This window comes from Clarias gariepinus, chromosome 17 (assembly GCF_024256425.1).
Source record: "Clarias gariepinus isolate MV-2021 ecotype Netherlands chromosome 17, CGAR_prim_01v2, whole genome shotgun sequence".
Taxonomy (NCBI): domain Eukaryota; kingdom Metazoa; phylum Chordata; class Actinopteri; order Siluriformes; family Clariidae; genus Clarias; species Clarias gariepinus.
This window is the reverse complement of record NC_071116.1, coordinates 25,579,010-25,595,968: the sequence shown is the minus strand read 5'-3', so window position 1 is coordinate 25,595,968 and position 16,959 is coordinate 25,579,010. Positions and strand designations below refer to the sequence as shown.

General features: G+C 40.1%; 2 protein-coding genes across 2 annotated transcripts; both read left to right on the top strand.

Moving 5' to 3' along the window:
- The first annotated feature begins 847 nt into the window (after positions 1-847).
- golph3b (golgi phosphoprotein 3b) lies at positions 848-9,623 on the top strand. Its single transcript, XM_053476324.1, has 4 exons — positions 848-1,247; positions 2,291-2,422; positions 6,734-6,848; positions 7,017-9,623. Exons 1-4 carry the CDS (start codon positions 1,035-1,037, stop codon positions 7,439-7,441), a joined length of 885 nt encoding a protein of 294 aa, XP_053332299.1. The 5' UTR covers positions 848-1,034; the 3' UTR covers positions 7,442-9,623.
- A 1,828-nt stretch (positions 9,624-11,451) lies between these two features.
- On the top strand, positions 11,452-15,000 carry zgc:165539 (uncharacterized protein LOC564373 homolog). Its single transcript, XM_053515698.1, has 3 exons — positions 11,452-11,596; positions 11,677-11,732; positions 11,833-15,000. Exons 1-3 carry the CDS (start codon positions 11,577-11,579, stop codon positions 14,916-14,918), a joined length of 3,162 nt encoding a protein of 1,053 aa, XP_053371673.1. The 5' UTR covers positions 11,452-11,576; the 3' UTR covers positions 14,919-15,000.
- Positions 15,001-16,959: the final 1,959 nt, after the last annotated feature.

The following is a 16,959-nucleotide window of genomic DNA, read 5'->3' as shown; positions in this document are numbered from 1 at the left end:
GCGTTTAAAAAGACATGCTAGGATGGAGAGAAAGCGGCCAGGTGGAGCAGAAAGCAAAAGGGCACACAAGAAGGAAGCACTTTAAGAAGAAGCAGTGAAATGTTGCACAATGTCAGATTTATTCAGGGCTTCAAGTGCAGTCAGTTTCATCTGAAGTTTTTTCATTTGAACTGGAAATAAATATTAGAGGTATATCTATACTCTATATGTATCACTTAAAATACTATATGACATTAATATTATTTATTGTAAAGTTTCATGAGTATTTTATCAGACACAAAATATCACATTTTTTTTACATTGGTAGAAAGGAAGCAGGGAGACAGAAGCTATAGTGCTGACATGGCAAAAATTCTGAGAGATTTAAAGTATCTAAATAAATAAATAAATACATATTTATTTAGATTCTGATTCTCTGAATTAAAGCGTCACACTATGATGTCACTCAATATGATGTCCCACAGAGTGGTAAATTTATTAACCACTTTTTGACTTTGTGTTAAGTTGAGCTCAATGAGATCAAAGTGTGCATATGTGCAAGTGTGTATGATCTAGGCAGCAAAATCCGGTGTGAATCCCAGGTATCCTAATGGCAGCAGATTCCAACATGTCTGTCTGTCTGTCTGTCTATCTGTTCCTAGTTGGAAAACTGTATTATTACTAAATAATAATAATAATAATAATAGGTGGCAGTGTTTTCCAATCAACAGGAATCACTCGATCCTATCCAAGTGATCTTCTGTACCCTCAACAGGGTGGGAGAAATATTTCCTGCTCATATATTTACTCCCGCGTCATCTTGCGTCACCCCGGATATCTCTGACGTCATCACGCTCGCCATATTGAATCAGGAAATCGCGAATCCGAGATCCGGATGCATGTAAACATCCACGTCAACAAGCAGCCGATCTTTCAGAAACGAGAATAAATCTATGTTTATATATATTTATTTTTTTCTTCCCACACGGATGCGTTGTTAGACAGTGCTACAGGAACGTGTTGGTGATCGGAATCCCGGCCTGCGAGTGGGAATAATGACTTCGCTGACGCAGAGGAGCACCTCGGGCCTGGTGCAGCGGCGGACCGAGGCCTCGCGTACCGCCGCCGCCGACAGAGAGAAGAGCTCCGACGGGGACGAGCACGACGAGCGCCGCGGGGAGGAAGACGAGGAGGAGCTGGGAGACTCGAAGGAGACGCGGCTAACACTAATGGAGGAAGTGCTGCTGTTAGGACTGAAGGACAGAGAGGTTCGGGACACACACACACACACACACACACACCAAAATATATACACAGAAAAATGAATAACTGTTGCACTAACACTGAATTTATCAGATAATAATGATAACAGTAGAAACAATTCTATGTAATCTTACACACCTTTATGAGATGTGACTCATTCTGTAATTAATCTGTTTGTCTGAGGTGCATTATGGATAAGATGTTTATTATTATTATTATTATTATTATTATTTACCAGTTATATCTGTGTGTGTAAATACATCTTTCTTTCTCTCTCTCTCTCTCTCTCTCTCTATGTGTGTGTGTGTGTGTGTGTGTGTAAAATAGAGACAGAGAGAGATTACATATACTTTTTACATATACTTTTTATTTTAAACCAAAATAATATCTGGGTGAATGCAACTACACACACACACACAGACAATATGATATTGCTCGAGGAGGAGCAGGAAGTGACACATGGATATAATTGCTATAATTTTCTATAATTTGCTATGATTTTAATTGTGCATAAAGTATCAGATTTTTTTTTTTTTTTTTTTATTTAATTGTTATTGGACTCCACCTAACAGTCTGTTTGGCCAGCAACCAGTTGCTCTCTATGTGTGTGCATGCCTGTGTGCGCGCATGTGTCAATGGATGTGTGAACGTGACAAAGACGTTTAGTCACTTTCCCAGCATGTTTGATCCACATTAAGGGACTTTTTAAATGTATTAGATTTAGTAATGACATTATACTGAATAGATGCACATTAGTTTCAGCGAAGGACCAGTTAAACCCATTTCATAGCCAGGCTGTAAGGCAGAATGTACAGCTTTAACAGTAACAGAGACAAACATCTGACCTGGCGACATTCTTTTGTAATACAGCTCGCAGAATGAACAAAGTGTGGTTTCTAATAGTTTACCTGGGAACTCCTTTATATTGTGCCTTATTAGTGTTCTTTAAAAAAGGTTCATTGATGTTAGGTCTAACAGAAGGATATATACTGCTACATATGGTACTATTTTGGATAATTGAAATGTGTGTATGTGTGTGTTCTCACAGGGTTATACATCATTCTGGAATGACTGCATATCTTCAGGTCTGAGAGGCTGCATGCTAATCGAACTCAGCCTCCGAGGACGACTACAACTGGAACCTTGCGGCATGAGAAGGAAAAGCCTGTTGGCTAGAAAGGTGGGTGTGTGTTTGTGTGCACAAGATACTTTCAAAGAATTTTCAAGCGCACTGGTTGTGTGTGGCAACGAACACAGCTGCAAGTCGCTTGTATGCAGCGTCGGGGAAGTCTATTATTGCGATTAGGTGTTTGGCCGGTTTCTCTTGCTCCTCGGTTTCTTATTTGCACATTGTTTGAGTAGCGTAGGAGGAGGGAGGAGAATGCCATGCACACACACACTGAAACGTCAACGCGATGAGTATCAGGTGCAGAGGTTGTGAATTTGTCAACGGTGGTGACATTCGAAAGCCTGCTGGAGAGTTCAGGCTGTTCCTGACCCTCGTGTCGGGTTTAAGTTTTATCTTATCTTGACGCGATTTCTTACTCGTTCTCTAGCAAAAAAAAAAATAAAAATAATAAATGCAAGTCACCAGTCTGGCTCTTGGTGTTCTTTGATAAGGAAAGCGGCATGTGCATTTGGTCATTGCAGAATATTGCTAACTTATAATTGTGGATTACACCAACAACCAACACCAACAACCAAGATAAACATTCATAACAAGAGTTATAAATTTCTACAGATATGAACGGACCGAGGATTTATAAACATTTGTAGATGCAAACTAACAGTGGAAGTAGCTCACGTGTATTGTACAAAAAAAAAAAAAAAAGACACCTCAGTATACCACATACCACTATTTACAATTATAGTATATACAATATTTTTAGTGTGTAAGTAAACGTATAAAGTTTTCCATTGGGGCTGGGCGATATGGCTGAAAACTGTATCACGATATCGATATGGATACTTATTGATATTTTTTATGACCCATTTAAAATGAGGACCAGGAGAAAAAATATATTACATTTAAACATTTTTATTTTAAACTTAACCTTTCTCTGATCACTCCCCTCAGTTATTAAGACAGAAATGTCAACAACCATGGAAAACTCAAATAATTAAAATATAAACATAAGACTAAATTGTTTAATGAACAGTTTAATGAACACTTAACAATTATCTCTTAACATTTAAAGTGCAAAATGATAAAAAATGTAAGAAATGTATAATAAAGTGTAAGAAAATAGTGCAAAGTGTTAAATATAAACAGACAAACTTAAGAATTTAGTGCTAGGAAGTTCACTAGCTGTTCACCTTCTAGTGAATAAAGTGTTATTAAAATATGTGCAGTGCTTTTGTAACAATAAATAAAACTGAGGCAGACTGAGGTCAAACTACGGTCAGACTTATAATATCCCAAAAAATGCCATACTGGCGAGCTGACTTTTCTTCTTTTATTTACAATTTCCTCGCTCGCTGCAGCACTCATTTTCTGCTTATGAAGAGGAATCCAGCAGACCAGCATGAGACAACGATATGGCGCAAGCAAACGTGATACTGTTACATGATTGGCTGTTAGCGTATCACTCCCTACATTGCTAGGTTACCAGAGAGAAAGTGCCTTTGTTAATGCAACTGTCACGGGCACCTGGAGGTGGACCAGAAGACTAGCAGTTAGCCCTTGTAGCGTGGACAGTAAACCCAAACGCGAAAGTAGGCAGGATAACCTGCTGCGTCACTGGAATTCCCCTCACATTTTGGAGGCGTAGTCAAGTGAGAATTATAATGTGAAACCAAAATATCTAATCTGTGAGTTTTTTATTTTATATTATGTTTCAGGTTGTATATTTGCATTAAAGATGTATAAGACTCACATTGTCGGACTTACGAATGAATCCGACTTACGAACTGGAACTCGTTCGTAAGTTGGGGACTTAGTGTATCGTTAATCTTTAGTTATGAAATATTGTGACCATTGTAATATTGGAACATTGGAATATTTAAGTTGCATGTATTATTTCATCTGTATACAATTTGTAAAATTGTTATGGTAAACAGTTAGATCCATAAGTACTTGGACAATGTGACAATTTTCTAGGCTTGTACTGATACCATTTTTTTTCGTCAGACAGATCATCAGTACAAGTACTACTCTCTAATAACGAGTCCAGATACAAGTACTTCGCGTTGTCTCAGAACGCAATCTGAGGAAAGTGTTTCGCAGAGCCTTATGTCTGAAGCATATTGAATGCACGTGCTACTGTTTGGCTGGTGTGTGATCCTCAAAATGGCTTTGCATGTGAAATTAGGATTGGCAGAGTAGGGCTGCAACTAACAACTGTTTTAATAGTCGAATAAGCTCATGATTATCATAACAAGTGATTGATATAGCTGATTCTATATGTCAATTGTGCACATTTTTCTGAACAGCACGGGAAAAGAACTCGCGTGTTCGCATTCAGTTGCAGCCTTTGCTAGCCTGGAGTTTAAGGAGCAGATCAGCTGTGCTTTTCTGCTTCTGGTATACTTGCACTCTTGCAGCAAGCAAAAATAGACAATCCACTCATGCAGATAACACGTTCCTTCCGCCGGCTCACGATGCACATGCACAGTTAAAAAAAAAAAAAAAAATGCTGGTGTCTTGTGTCTCTGAGGGAGCACTTGATAAACTGTGTCTCCCTGTCTGCTAGCTGACACCCAGTTTTAGCTGGATTTTATGTGCAAGTACAATTAGGATTAACTCTAACCAGAGGTTTGTTTGAGTGACTGTAGTACTTTAACCTTATGCAGTTTTTATTATGAACATACAACTAGTGTTTTTTAAAGGACAATTTGAATCAGTTAAAATAAGAATCGGCTTCTCAGGGCAATATCGAGTAGGAAGCGTGTCTGAGTAGGAAATCACTCCTAAACGGCCAAAAATTCTCAGAATGGCTCCATTTCGGTCCTACTTTCAGGATTTTATAAATGCCGTTGAGGCAGAGGTGCACGCGGAGGAGAGACGTTTTAGTAACACGAGTGACACAGAGCTCATAAAAGATACGTTTGGACAAAAGATTTGTTGGTCATTATCCGAATGTACTGTGAAGGGCGGTCCTATCTGTTTTGCAGAATATAATTGAATATAATTGAATATAATTGAATCTATAAACTTGAAAATTCATCGTGCTATTTCTGTCATACGTTGTAAAATAAACACCAGTGACCCAGTCGTACACGCTTGTGCCATTAAAAAAAAAAAATAAAAAATAAAATGATTATTTTAGATGCTTAAGTTTAATCCGGCCATTGTGTTCTTGATTTGTTTCCAGTTGTTTACATTTTAAATTAAACCCTCTTCATTTACATAAAGGCGTCTCTTGATTGTAGACTTTTCTGTCTACAATCAAGTTTCTAGGTTTTATGACTTGCCTAGATGTTGTGAAGGTTTTCTTTAACTAGGAAAGACTTCTGTGTCACTATACACTTTAGTTGTCTTTTGGTGTTTCTGATCGAACCAGTGCATTCAGACTTTTTCAAAAAGTTTCTGATTCCTCTTTCTTCCTCCCTCTCTCTCTCCACACCAGACTCTTCTCTTATCTTAAAAACAGACCACAACTGTCCATCAAACTGCTTATCAGTCAGTTGTCCAATTACTTTCGAGCCTGTGAAAATTAAGCAGATTTGTTCAAAAAGAAAAAGGCAGTAACTTCTAAACAATTAAGTGCCTTTTCTTAAATCTCTTTAATCAAAGCCGAAGTCTACACTTTAATCATATCTTGACTGGTTCATTTCCATTGTGCTGTGGCATCGTTCCGATTTTTATGGACCTGACTGTAGTTTGTGAATATTGTTATGATGTAACTTATGATATAAGTCGACTATCATTAATCTGTAATATTGGAATGTTATTCAACTATACAATTGTTTATCTGTATTTCTGAAATGTTGTTGAGCCTTTGCTAAAAAACGTTGTGGCCTTTACGTCTGGAATGCTGTTAAGCAGAACAAAAAGACAAGTTTAAACCTGCGTATCGCCGTCATCTTAAACAATTATCTTTTTTTTTTTTTTGGCTCCATTAACTATGGATTTGAAATGAACCAATTAAGATGTGATTCAAGTATAAAGTATCAGCTGTATTTCAAGGGATCGACCAAATATATTGCATTAACTGTTTAGACTGTCCATCTATATTCACAGTCTCAAAAGTAATTGGACAGCTGACTAATGTGTAACACTTTGATGACTAGTTGTGGCCTGATGAGTTAAAGAGTTAAAGGGTCTGGAGTTCAGTCTCGACTGTGGAATTTGCATTTGGTAGCTTTTCGTGGAAATGCTCAGTATTTGTTTTAAAGAGGCGCCGTTGCAAGTAAAAAAAAAGCCGTCATTGCGCTGGAAAAAACTAAACTAAAACAAACAGACATTTTAAAGAGGCCAAATCAACAATTTGGTAAGTAAAACAGAAGACGGCTTTAGTGGATGATTGTAACATTGTTCCTGTGCCTTTAGGTTCTGTGTAAATCTGACGCACCAACAGGAGACGTGCTGCTAGATGAGGCGCTGAAACATGTGAAGGAAACGCAGCCTCCTGAGACGGTGCAGAACTGGATAGAGCTGCTCAGTGGTGAGATAAAACGCACACCTCTTACACATTGCTTCATATCTATAACCTTTTTAACGGTGCTGTCGAATTCTCCAATCTCATTGGTCAGAAGATTCTGAACTAGTGTCAGCAGGTGTATGTTGATGTCCTCATCCTAATGCCTCGTCTACTTTCCTTCGCTTTCCGCAGGAGAGACGTGGAATCCCATGAAGCTCCACTACCAGCTTCGAAATGTCCGTGAGCGCCTGGCGAAGAACCTGGTGGAGAAAGGTGTGCTGAGCACCGAGAAGCAGAACTTCCTGTTGTTCGACATGACCACGCACCCGCTGAGCAACAGCACGGTGAAGCAGCGCCTCGTCAAGAAGCTCCAGGAAGCCATGCTCGACAAGTGGGTGAGGGAGCCGCAGCGCATGGACAAGCGCCTGCTCGCGCTCATCCTCCTGGCGCACTCCTCGGACGTGCTGGAGAACGCTTTCGCGCCACTGCAGGACGAGCAGTACGAGCTGGCGACCAAACGCGTACGCACGCTGCTCGAGCTGGAGCCGGAGACCGAAGCGTCCAAATCCGGCGCCAACGAGCTGCTCTGGGCCGTCGTGGCCACTTTCACCAAATAAACCTGACTGGGAACGGGAGAGATGGAAAGAATGAGAGAGAGTTAGTGGACTTTATATCCGAAGAGAGAAAGACCGAGATTGTGTCTGCTTGAACCAAATAAAGGGGGAAGGGAGAAGGCTCTGAGCTCATGACCCTTAGCTTGGGTTAGACTGGACTATATTGGAGGTGGTGGGATAAATATTAATGGTGGAATTCCTTATAATGAAGGAGATGATTATAATTAAGATAATGATGATTATTATTATGAAAATGTTTTTCAATGAACCCTATCTCCACAACTTGGAGATTTTGTGTAGTTCGGTTGTGACTCTTAGACACTTAGTGTTCAGTCACTTGATTCTTTGAATATGCTCCCTTCACTCGAGGAGAGCTGGATCTGCTCATACACAGGTATCCACCAATGCACGTTCTGCAAGAATGGTTCTGCCATCTGGTTATAAAATCACTGCCCTCGTTTCCACCATATAATAAAAGAGTAGTTAGGTGGAAAAAAAAAAGAAGGCACAATGTTCCTTTAACACAAGCAAACAGAGTTTACATTTGGGCTGCCGGGTCATTGTGTCTGAAAAGTAGTAAAAATCTGTTAAAAGAATCTTTCCCATTAGTATCTGCAACAGAAATGTAAGAAAAAACAACTTTATGGCTGATCAACCACCAATTGTTAAGTGAGGATTTGTTTTTTTCATCACACTTTTTCTTTCACAAGTCTGGATATTCATGTACTATTGTTCATTGTTTCTCAGACTGGACGTTCTCCTCAAAGCAGACATGGCATGATTATGCTCTGACTGAGATCTGACTCGTACCACCTTGAGAGACTTCCAGATTTTTATTAGTATGTTTATTTCGCACATCAGTTATTTCTTTCTTTTTTTTTTTTTTTAACGACCAGGCCCCAGCAGGGCTGGTGGGTATCTTATTAGTTTTTATTAGGGATTCACTGTCAGCATGATTACTGCGAGCACTTTAGTGTCGCCATCACATCCAATGACTGTTCTAACCGGCAAAAGTTTTTTTTCTCTCCCCTAACCATGTAAATTTTTTAGGGTTTTACACAGAGAAGGGAAAGTGTGTGCGTGCTTTTCCAACCTGCCTGAGCGATTTTAATGCACATCATAGGTATTTCTAAACTTGACAATATTTGCACACTTCTTGAAAAAAGGCTATCTGTGTATGTGTGTGCGTGTTTTTTTTTCTTTTTCTTTCCTAACACAAGGCCAGTAAGTATATGGAGTTCTGTGTTTGAGTGGTTGGCTTTCCCCTGTAATAAAAGGCGCATGAAGACTGTGTAGTGGTCAGTGGAAGTAAGGTTGCTGAGTAAAATAAATGGAAAATGAATTTTTAGCAATCAGGAACAAAAACTAGGCACCATTAACTAGGCATAATTAATTACTCATGTTTACATGTTGGAAAGGCTTTATTTTCTATTTCCAACAGAATCAGATTGCAGACTGTAGTCAAGTTGATCAGCTTGGCCCTTTTTATGAACCAACAGCTGAGGAGCTTCACATCAGCTGATAAGAAACGGCCTTCTAGATGTCCAAGAAGACCTACAGAAAAAAAGCACGACATGAATGCAGTTTTATTTATCAAAAAAAGAAAATCTGTCATTTCTAGTGGAGTTCAAACTTCTTAACCCGTAACTGGGTTAAATGTCCAATAATGTGTTTTTTCTAAATACAGTCCACACACACCAATGGGACTCACAATACAAACCCAATTTAACCTCCTGACTTTGTGTCCATTCTACTTTTGAAAACAAACATTTTGATGGGGTCTGAATTTCCAGATTTGTCTGTATTTCAGTGTTACCTTCTGTTTTGATGTGATTCCATTCCAATGCAAAGTTGGACCAAAACATCTCTGGGTCGGTATCAAATTTAACTTTATTTTTTTGAGAGCTTGACTGATCATTATGTCCATCTGAATCTTATATTTTGCTGCAGTAGAGTTGTAGCAAAGAGGAAAAAAAGAAAGTAGGATCAATTCATCCTTAGTTCTTTCTTAGTCATTCCCCCTTACTGTGAATGAGAAAATGTTTTGGGTTTGGTTGTTGATCTACTGTTAGTTAACTACTGTGTAGACGTAGTACTGGTGTGAGAAGAAACTGGATTTGTACACATGCTTTTTACCTTGTAATAAAGGATGATCCTTTAAGTGCCTGAACTGGATGGAAACAAAGTTCTCCTCTTGCTTTTATTTTATCCCATGGTGGTCCTCAGCTTTTTGTAGTATTCAGTTAATCTGGGCATACAATCCATTCACTCACTTGCTCTCTATACCGCTTATCCTGTGCAGGGTCAGGAGAGGTGGAGCACTAGGCAGGATACACTGCGGCAAACAGAAACCACGCTACAGACCAAATAAAAATGTCTTTGGACTATGGGAGAAAACCAGAGTAACCAGTGGAAACCTCCCAAACACTGGAAAAACATGCAAATTCAACGCATACAAACCAAAGCAGGTCTCAAACCCTTGACCCTGGGAAATAATCTTACTGTGAAATCATTTTGGCTTAATTTATGATTCAAATAACTTTCAAGCTTTCTCCTGATTACAGTTGCTTTCTGAAAAGAAAGGAAGAGAGTAATAAATTGGACAAAGGGGAAAAAAGAAATCGTAAAAATGGTTACGGTTAGGACTGTGGCCGTGCACTTCCAGGGTTGAGGGTTCGACTCCCGCCTCGGTCTGTGTGAGTGGAGTTTGCATGTTCTTCTCATGCTTGGTGGGGTTCCTCTGGGTACTCTGGTTTCTTCCCACAATCCAAAGATCTGAAGAGCATTTCCAAATTGTTTGTAGTGTGTGTTCCCTGCAGTGGATTGACAAACTGTTCAGGCTGTAACCCGCTTTATGCCAAAGTCTCCTGAGGCCCTGAAGCGGGATAGAAGATAAGATGAGAATGAGAAGTTATTTGCACTGGCATTTAGATGAATGAAACAGTAGGATGTGACATTATAGAAAACAAATAACCAATTTTGTGGTGTGATGTTGAGTTACTTTAATCACTGCAAAGAACAACAGACAGTCCAAATACAGTGAAAAGGTCTTAGGTCAAGGTTTTTAAATAATATGCTTAAAAATTTATGCCAGTCACGTTTTTAAATGTCAGTAGTCCTCATGAACAGAGACCTCAAATATTTGTTCTGTTCACCCCATCACCCTAACCCGATCCACTGCATCCTCTTCTCTCACACCAACTAACTTCATGTCCTCTCTCACTGTATCCATAAATCTCCTCTTTGGTCTTCCTCTAGACCTCCTGCCTCTACCCATATATTCACCATCTCTCCTCTGAACATGTCCAAACCACCTCAATCTGGCCTCTCTGACTTTATCTCCAAAACATCTAACATGGGTTGTCCCTCATTCTTGATCCTATCCATCCTTGTCACTCACAAAGAGAACCTGAACAGCTTTATCTTTGCTACCTCCAGCTCTGCCTCTTATCTTTTCTTCAGTGCCGCTGTCTCTAAGCCGTAGATCATTGCTGGTCTCAGCACTGCCGAACACCTCTGCTTTCATTCTCGCTGATATTTCTTTTATTACACGACACACCTACCACTTTTCTCCACCCATTCCAACCACCTCATTTGTTTTGTTAAGAGAAAATAATGCAGCTGTATTAGACCTTTAAGTCATAACTATTCTAGTGTTAAATAAATCATAAAATCCCAGCTCCTGCTCCTCTATACAGTATTGTACAAAAACACTGTAAACCATTCTAGTATGTCAAATGACACAATAAGTATTTTATGACAATGAAAGGTTAGTTGTCATTTTGACTTAGCAAACCAATAGATATAATATATGGAAGCTTTTTTTTTGTCTGTTAAATAAGGGTCCATGAGGAAGAATTCTAATAAATACGTCGTTCTCTTTAACTTTGCAGTAGCATTCTGCTCTGTGTGCACACAAGACCAACTAATCAGTAGTTTCACACCTGAAGAAAGGGACTTGAAATAATGAGTCATGTGACAAGGGAGTGGGTCGTTATTGTCACCTGACCTGAATAAGTGGCTTAAAAGGCACGCGTGCATGGTTTTTCTTTGCCTGGGTGTTTTTGAGGTTCTTTGAGGCAGCAGTGAAGTGGTATCACGACAGGCCTTCAGCCTTCTGGCAGTCACTTGTTGAATCATGATGTGGCCTTGCAAAAGGTAAATGAAAGTGAACCTTTGTTAACTTTTTATTTTTCCATAACATGGGATCATGATTTTAATCTTCTTTTGTCTTGTAGGCTTTGGTTACTCTTCATTGTGCTACTTTACTTAAAAGATGGAAGGGCACTTGGAGGTAAGTGTAGTAAAAAGCTTAGAGTAGTCTTTATCTTGTGTAATTAACAAGTCCTTAAAGAAAGAAAATTCTCTAAAAATGACTCTTTTCCTCTAACAAGTGTGGAGTAAAGGGCTTGCATGGACTTGGAAGGCTTCCTCCTTTCCTTATGGAGCCCAAATTTCCACAGCCATGAAGGATGAGAGTAAAACCAATCCTGGAGCATTACAAAGTGGCATAGCCTCCCAAGCAGATGGATCTCTTGCTCAATACAAGCCTTTATTTCAGACTGTTCAAGGTCTTCAAAGTAAACCATCATGTGTGCAAGCCACATCTAAGCAGGAAGTTCCATCAGTAGAGCTTGCCCGTCCCTATGCTTGGCTTCAGAAACAGAATGGTCTAACTCAACCTGGTTCTCTGCCTGTAACTACAATTCAGCCAGAAGTGTCCAATGGTTCTAGTACTTTGATCACCTACAGTGGTTCTCAAGGCCATGGCTCAACTGTCTATGGGTCATCTCAGCAAGGCATAAGTCAACCTGGCTCTGCCCCTGCATTTGTAGTGACTCAGCAGGGCTCTGAAAGTGCAGTGTCCAATGGTTCTACCGCTTCTAATATGTTAAACTATTACAGTGGTCCTCAAATCCAAAGCTCAACTGGTAATAGCCTGTTTCAAGGACTTTTCACCCAGTATGATGGTTTCCAAGCACAAAAAAGCACAAATCTACTTGGATCTGCCCCTGCATTAACTGTAACCCAGCAGGCACCTGAAAGTTCTATAATGCCTAATGGCTCTTCCAGCTTCTCAAGCTCCTACTCTGGCTTTCAAACTCAAACCCCAACTGCTAACTGGCTGTCAGTAGGGTTTTCTAGCCCCTATGCTAATTTTCAGATGCAGCATGAGGTAAATCAACCTGGCTCTGTTCCTGTAATTGCAGCTCAGCAGGCTTCACTTGGTGGAACATATAATGGATCTATGTCAAGCTCTTACAGTGGTTCTCAAAGCCAAGGCTCAACTGTCTATGGTCTGTCTCAAGGGATTGGTAGCCAATTTAGTCAATTTCAAGCACAGCAAGGCAAAAAACAATGTGACTCTGTTCCTGCATTAACTGTAACCCAGCAGGCACTTCAAGATGCCACCACAACCAGTGGCTCCTCTACCTCCAGTTTAACAAGCCCTTACACTGACACTCGTAGCCCAATTGCAAGCTGGACATTACAAATGCTTTCAGACAAATATGTTGGTTCCCAGCAAGGCAACCAGGTTGGCTCTTTTCCTGAATTTACTGTGACCCAGCAGGCTTCAGAGGGTGCATTATCCATGTCTAGTACTTCAAGCTCGCACAGCAGTTCACAAAGCCAGGGCTCAACATTCTATGGGCCGTCTCAAGGGCTTGCCAGTCAGTATAATTTCCAAACACAGCAAGGTCAATTAAGCCCTACCCCTGCGCTTGTGATTCAGCAGGCCCTGCAAAATGTAATATCCAATGATCCTAAAACTTCAACCTCTTACAGTGACTCTCAAAATCAAGGCACAACTGGCTATGGGCTGTCTCAAGGGCTTTCCAGCCAGTATAGTGGGTTCCAAGTACATCAAGACATAAACCAGCATGGCTCTGTCCCTGCTTTAACTGTGACCCAGCAGGTCTCTGCAAGTGGAATTCCAAGTGGTCCTACTACATCTGGTATGTCCTCTAGCTCACATGTTGGTTCTCAAAACCCCTTTACCTATTGGCTGTCACTAGGACTACCTAGCCCCTATGCTAGTTTCCAGACACAGCATGTTCAGCAGCTTGGCTCTTTGCCCAGACTTGTTGCAATGCAGCCAGCCACTGCAGGCACAATCTCCAATGATTCTAGTACTTCGATCTTCTATAGTGATTCCCAATATGCTGCATCCCAGGGGCAAAGTGTCAAACAGCCTGGCTCTATGCCTGGATTACCTGTGATTCAACAAGCCTCTGCAAATGCAATAGTAAATGTCTCTATTTCAAGCCCCTACAGCTCTCCAAACATGGGCCCAGTTGTTCCTGGATTGTCTCAAGGCAGTGCAAGCCAGTCTGCAAGAGGCCAGTTAACCCCTGCGTCTGTCTTGGTTGTGACTCAGCATTCACCACCCAGTGGTTCTTCTACTTCCTACAATGATTCTCCCATTCAAGGCACAACTGCCTATGGGCTAATTCAAAGGCTTTCCAACCAGTACAGTGGCTTTCAAACACAGCAAGACATAAACCGACTTGGCTCTGTCCCTGCTTTAACAGTGACCCAGCAGGCCTCTGCAAGTAGAGTGTCCAGTAGTCCTACTACCTCTGGTGTGTCATCTGGGTCCCACAGTGGTTCTAAAAACCCCTTTACCTATTGGCTGTACCTAGGACTACCTAGCCCCTATGCTAATTTCCAGACACAGCAGAGTGTTGGGCAGCTTGTCTCTATGCCCCAATTTACTACAATGCAGCCCATCAAGAGCACCGTGTCCAATGGTTCTAGTACTTCATTCTTTTATGGTGGTTCTCCAGGTCAAGTCTCAACTGGATATGGGCTGTCTCAAGGTCTTGCCAGCCAATATGGGGAATTCCAACCACAACAAAGTGCAAGTCAGTTAAGCAATGCCCCTGCATTTATATTAACTCAGCAGGCCTCTGAGAGTGCAGTGTCAAGTGGGTCTACTTCTAATACTTCAACCTCTTATAGTGACTCTCCCACCCAAGGCTCAACTCGCTACGGGCTGTTTGAAGGGCTTTCTAGCCAGTATGGTAGACTCCAAACGCTGCAAGGCACAAATCAGCCAAGTAGTGGTTCAAGCTCTTACAGTGGCTCTCAAGGTCAACCCACAACTAGCTATGGGCCATCTCTGTGGCTTTCTAATCTTTATGGTAGTTTGCAGGCACAGCAAGGTGTACAACAGGCTGGCTCTGCCCCCTCACTACCTTTGAACCAGCAGGACTCAGAAAGCACTATATCAAGTGTCTCCAACTCTGTTCCAAGTGGCTACAGTGCTTCTCAAAGCCATAGTTCGTCTTCAGGGCCTGTTGGCAGCGCTCTCAGCATACAGAGTCAAAATGTCCAGAAGCTGGGTGCCTTCAATCAACAGGTTCCTGCTTTGTGGTTGGGTCAGCAATATTGTAAAAATCTTGTGTACAGTGCCTCATCAGATAATTCCCCTAGCATTTCTGGTAGTAAAAGCTCAATGGGCAATATCTCCTCTTGAAATCTGTTCAATGAAGTATTGTGTGTAATCGTGCTTTATTATAAAATCCTTGCCTTTTTGTTATTAAAGTGTCATGATTGTATTACATTTTTGATGTCTCTTATTTAAGGTTTTCCTCAAAGTGTGTTTAAAAAAAAAAAAAAAAAAAAAAAAAGGGCTGTTAACCATATGTAAACTTTAACTTCAAAATACTTTTAAAGATAAATGGCAAGGTCTGTTTTCTCCAAGTTGGGGAAATCTTTGGAAGTCTCAAGTTCTCTTCCAACCATTTCATCTGATAGGGTGGTGGTGATTGGGGGGCACAACACACAAATGTCCTTTATACATATTCAAAAATCAATGAAGGTGCATCAACCTTGTATAACTTGGATGCCATTAATGTTTTGTGGAAATAATTTGTATATTTCTAACCAAATACTACTGAAATGTTTTTCTTGCTGGATCATGATAAGGCTTTTTTCAGGATTCCTATGTTTTATGTAGGTGGTAAAGAGATAACTATCATAAGTTGGCAAGTTCCATACTGTAAGTAGATGAATTTATTTACCCCCCCCCCACCCCCTTTAAAGAAATGTAGTAGACATAAATAATGCATCGTTTTTTTTTAACAGTAAAATACAACAAATGCATGAAAAGGGATGTACAATATATTTGAATTTTATTTAATGGCCACTTTAAAAGGAAAAGAAATATGTAAATAAGTCAAGTTTGTACATATATTTGGAATGTAAGTAATCTGTAAAAACACCTTTTTAGACATAAACAAAAATTTATTTATTGGTTATATATCATGAATCTACACAAAATATCCTGCAATGTTTAAGTGGGGAAAGTGTGTATATATTTATCTCTCCCCTTTCTGTAAATTATTAGGAATGGTTAATATATTATATATATTAATTATTTACCTCTTAAAACTTTTAGCTCTGGTGCTAGTGCTAATTCTATTCTAAATCATTCTGGTGCATTGGAATTCACAGTTGGTTAAGTAGTGCATTTAAATTCACCTGTTCCTGGGTGACCCCACAGTTTGTTACAGAATTTATTTAAAACAGCATCAGTTATAATAAGCATCTGTCTGATTATAAATATAATAAACAAAATACTACTACTACTTATAGTAATAAAAAGGGATTTTAGGACCATCAATTGGTCAGAGAATAAGATCAACAATAAAAGAAATCAGTGTGCTTCCACCAGATGGCGCTCTGGTCATCTGATTGTAAGGGTATTTTCATGGGAACAGGAAATTAGGGTGTGAACAAAATATGCAAAACTCCACATGAATTAACTTTTATTTTGAAGTAAATAAATTAAAATAGCTGCTAAACAGAAGAGTCATTAGGGTAAATATCAATTAGATACGAACGAGATCAGCCAATTAGAGCTGATGGATACAAAAGAGGCGAACATGTCGAGTGGTTTCTTACCTTCTGAAAACATTAGAGACACCGACAAGCCATATCAGCAAAGAGCAAGATCAGATCCAACTTTTTACATGACCATGTACGAACACTGTCCTCTGATACGCCCGCTTCCCCACGGAACAGCAAAAGTATATCGAGTACATCATTGAGGATCAAAGTACATCATTTTTGCCAAATTAGTATTTGCTATACTCGTACTGCAGAAGCCTGCAATATGCAAAGGGGAGCAAAAACATATTTTGAGGTCTGAGACTTTTCTCACCTCCTCACTCATATTGTTAAATGAATTGCTCAAATGAATCCAAGATAACTTGCTCATAATGGCATTACACATTCTGCAGTTTGTTTGAATATATTGCAGCCTATATCACTATTGCACAGTATAACTGAAACGCAATATGCTTCTCCCCAAACCCCACCCCCCAGCCCCCATCATTCAGCTCTAAAAGGAGAACAAAAGATATGCACACATCATACACTAACCCAGAAATGTATAAGTCATCACAGCTCAGCATCTGGCACGGAAGACGTTTGGGTGGGAGGACCTGCAGCCAATCAGGCGACAGAAAGAGGATCGATTGCTGGGACGGTTATGACTGATAGACTGATGGAAG

Coding starts and splice junctions, on each gene's coding strand:
- golph3b (XM_053476324.1), top strand. CDS start 1,035: ATGACTTCGCTGACGCAGAGGAGCACCTCGGGCCTGGTGCAGCGGCGG. Junction 2,423..6,733: donor AAAGCCTGTTGGCTAGAAAG/GTGGGTGTGTGT, acceptor CTGTGCCTTTAG/GTTCTGTGTAAATCTGACGC. Junction 6,849..7,016: donor CTGGATAGAGCTGCTCAGTG/GTGAGATAAAAC, acceptor CGCTTTCCGCAG/GAGAGACGTGGAATCCCATG.
- zgc:165539 (XM_053515698.1), top strand. CDS start 11,577: ATGATGTGGCCTTGCAAAAG. Junction 11,597..11,676: donor ATGATGTGGCCTTGCAAAAG/GTAAATGAAAGT, acceptor TTTGTCTTGTAG/GCTTTGGTTACTCTTCATTG. Junction 11,733..11,832: donor AGATGGAAGGGCACTTGGAG/GTAAGTGTAGTA, acceptor TCCTCTAACAAG/TGTGGAGTAAAGGGCTTGCA.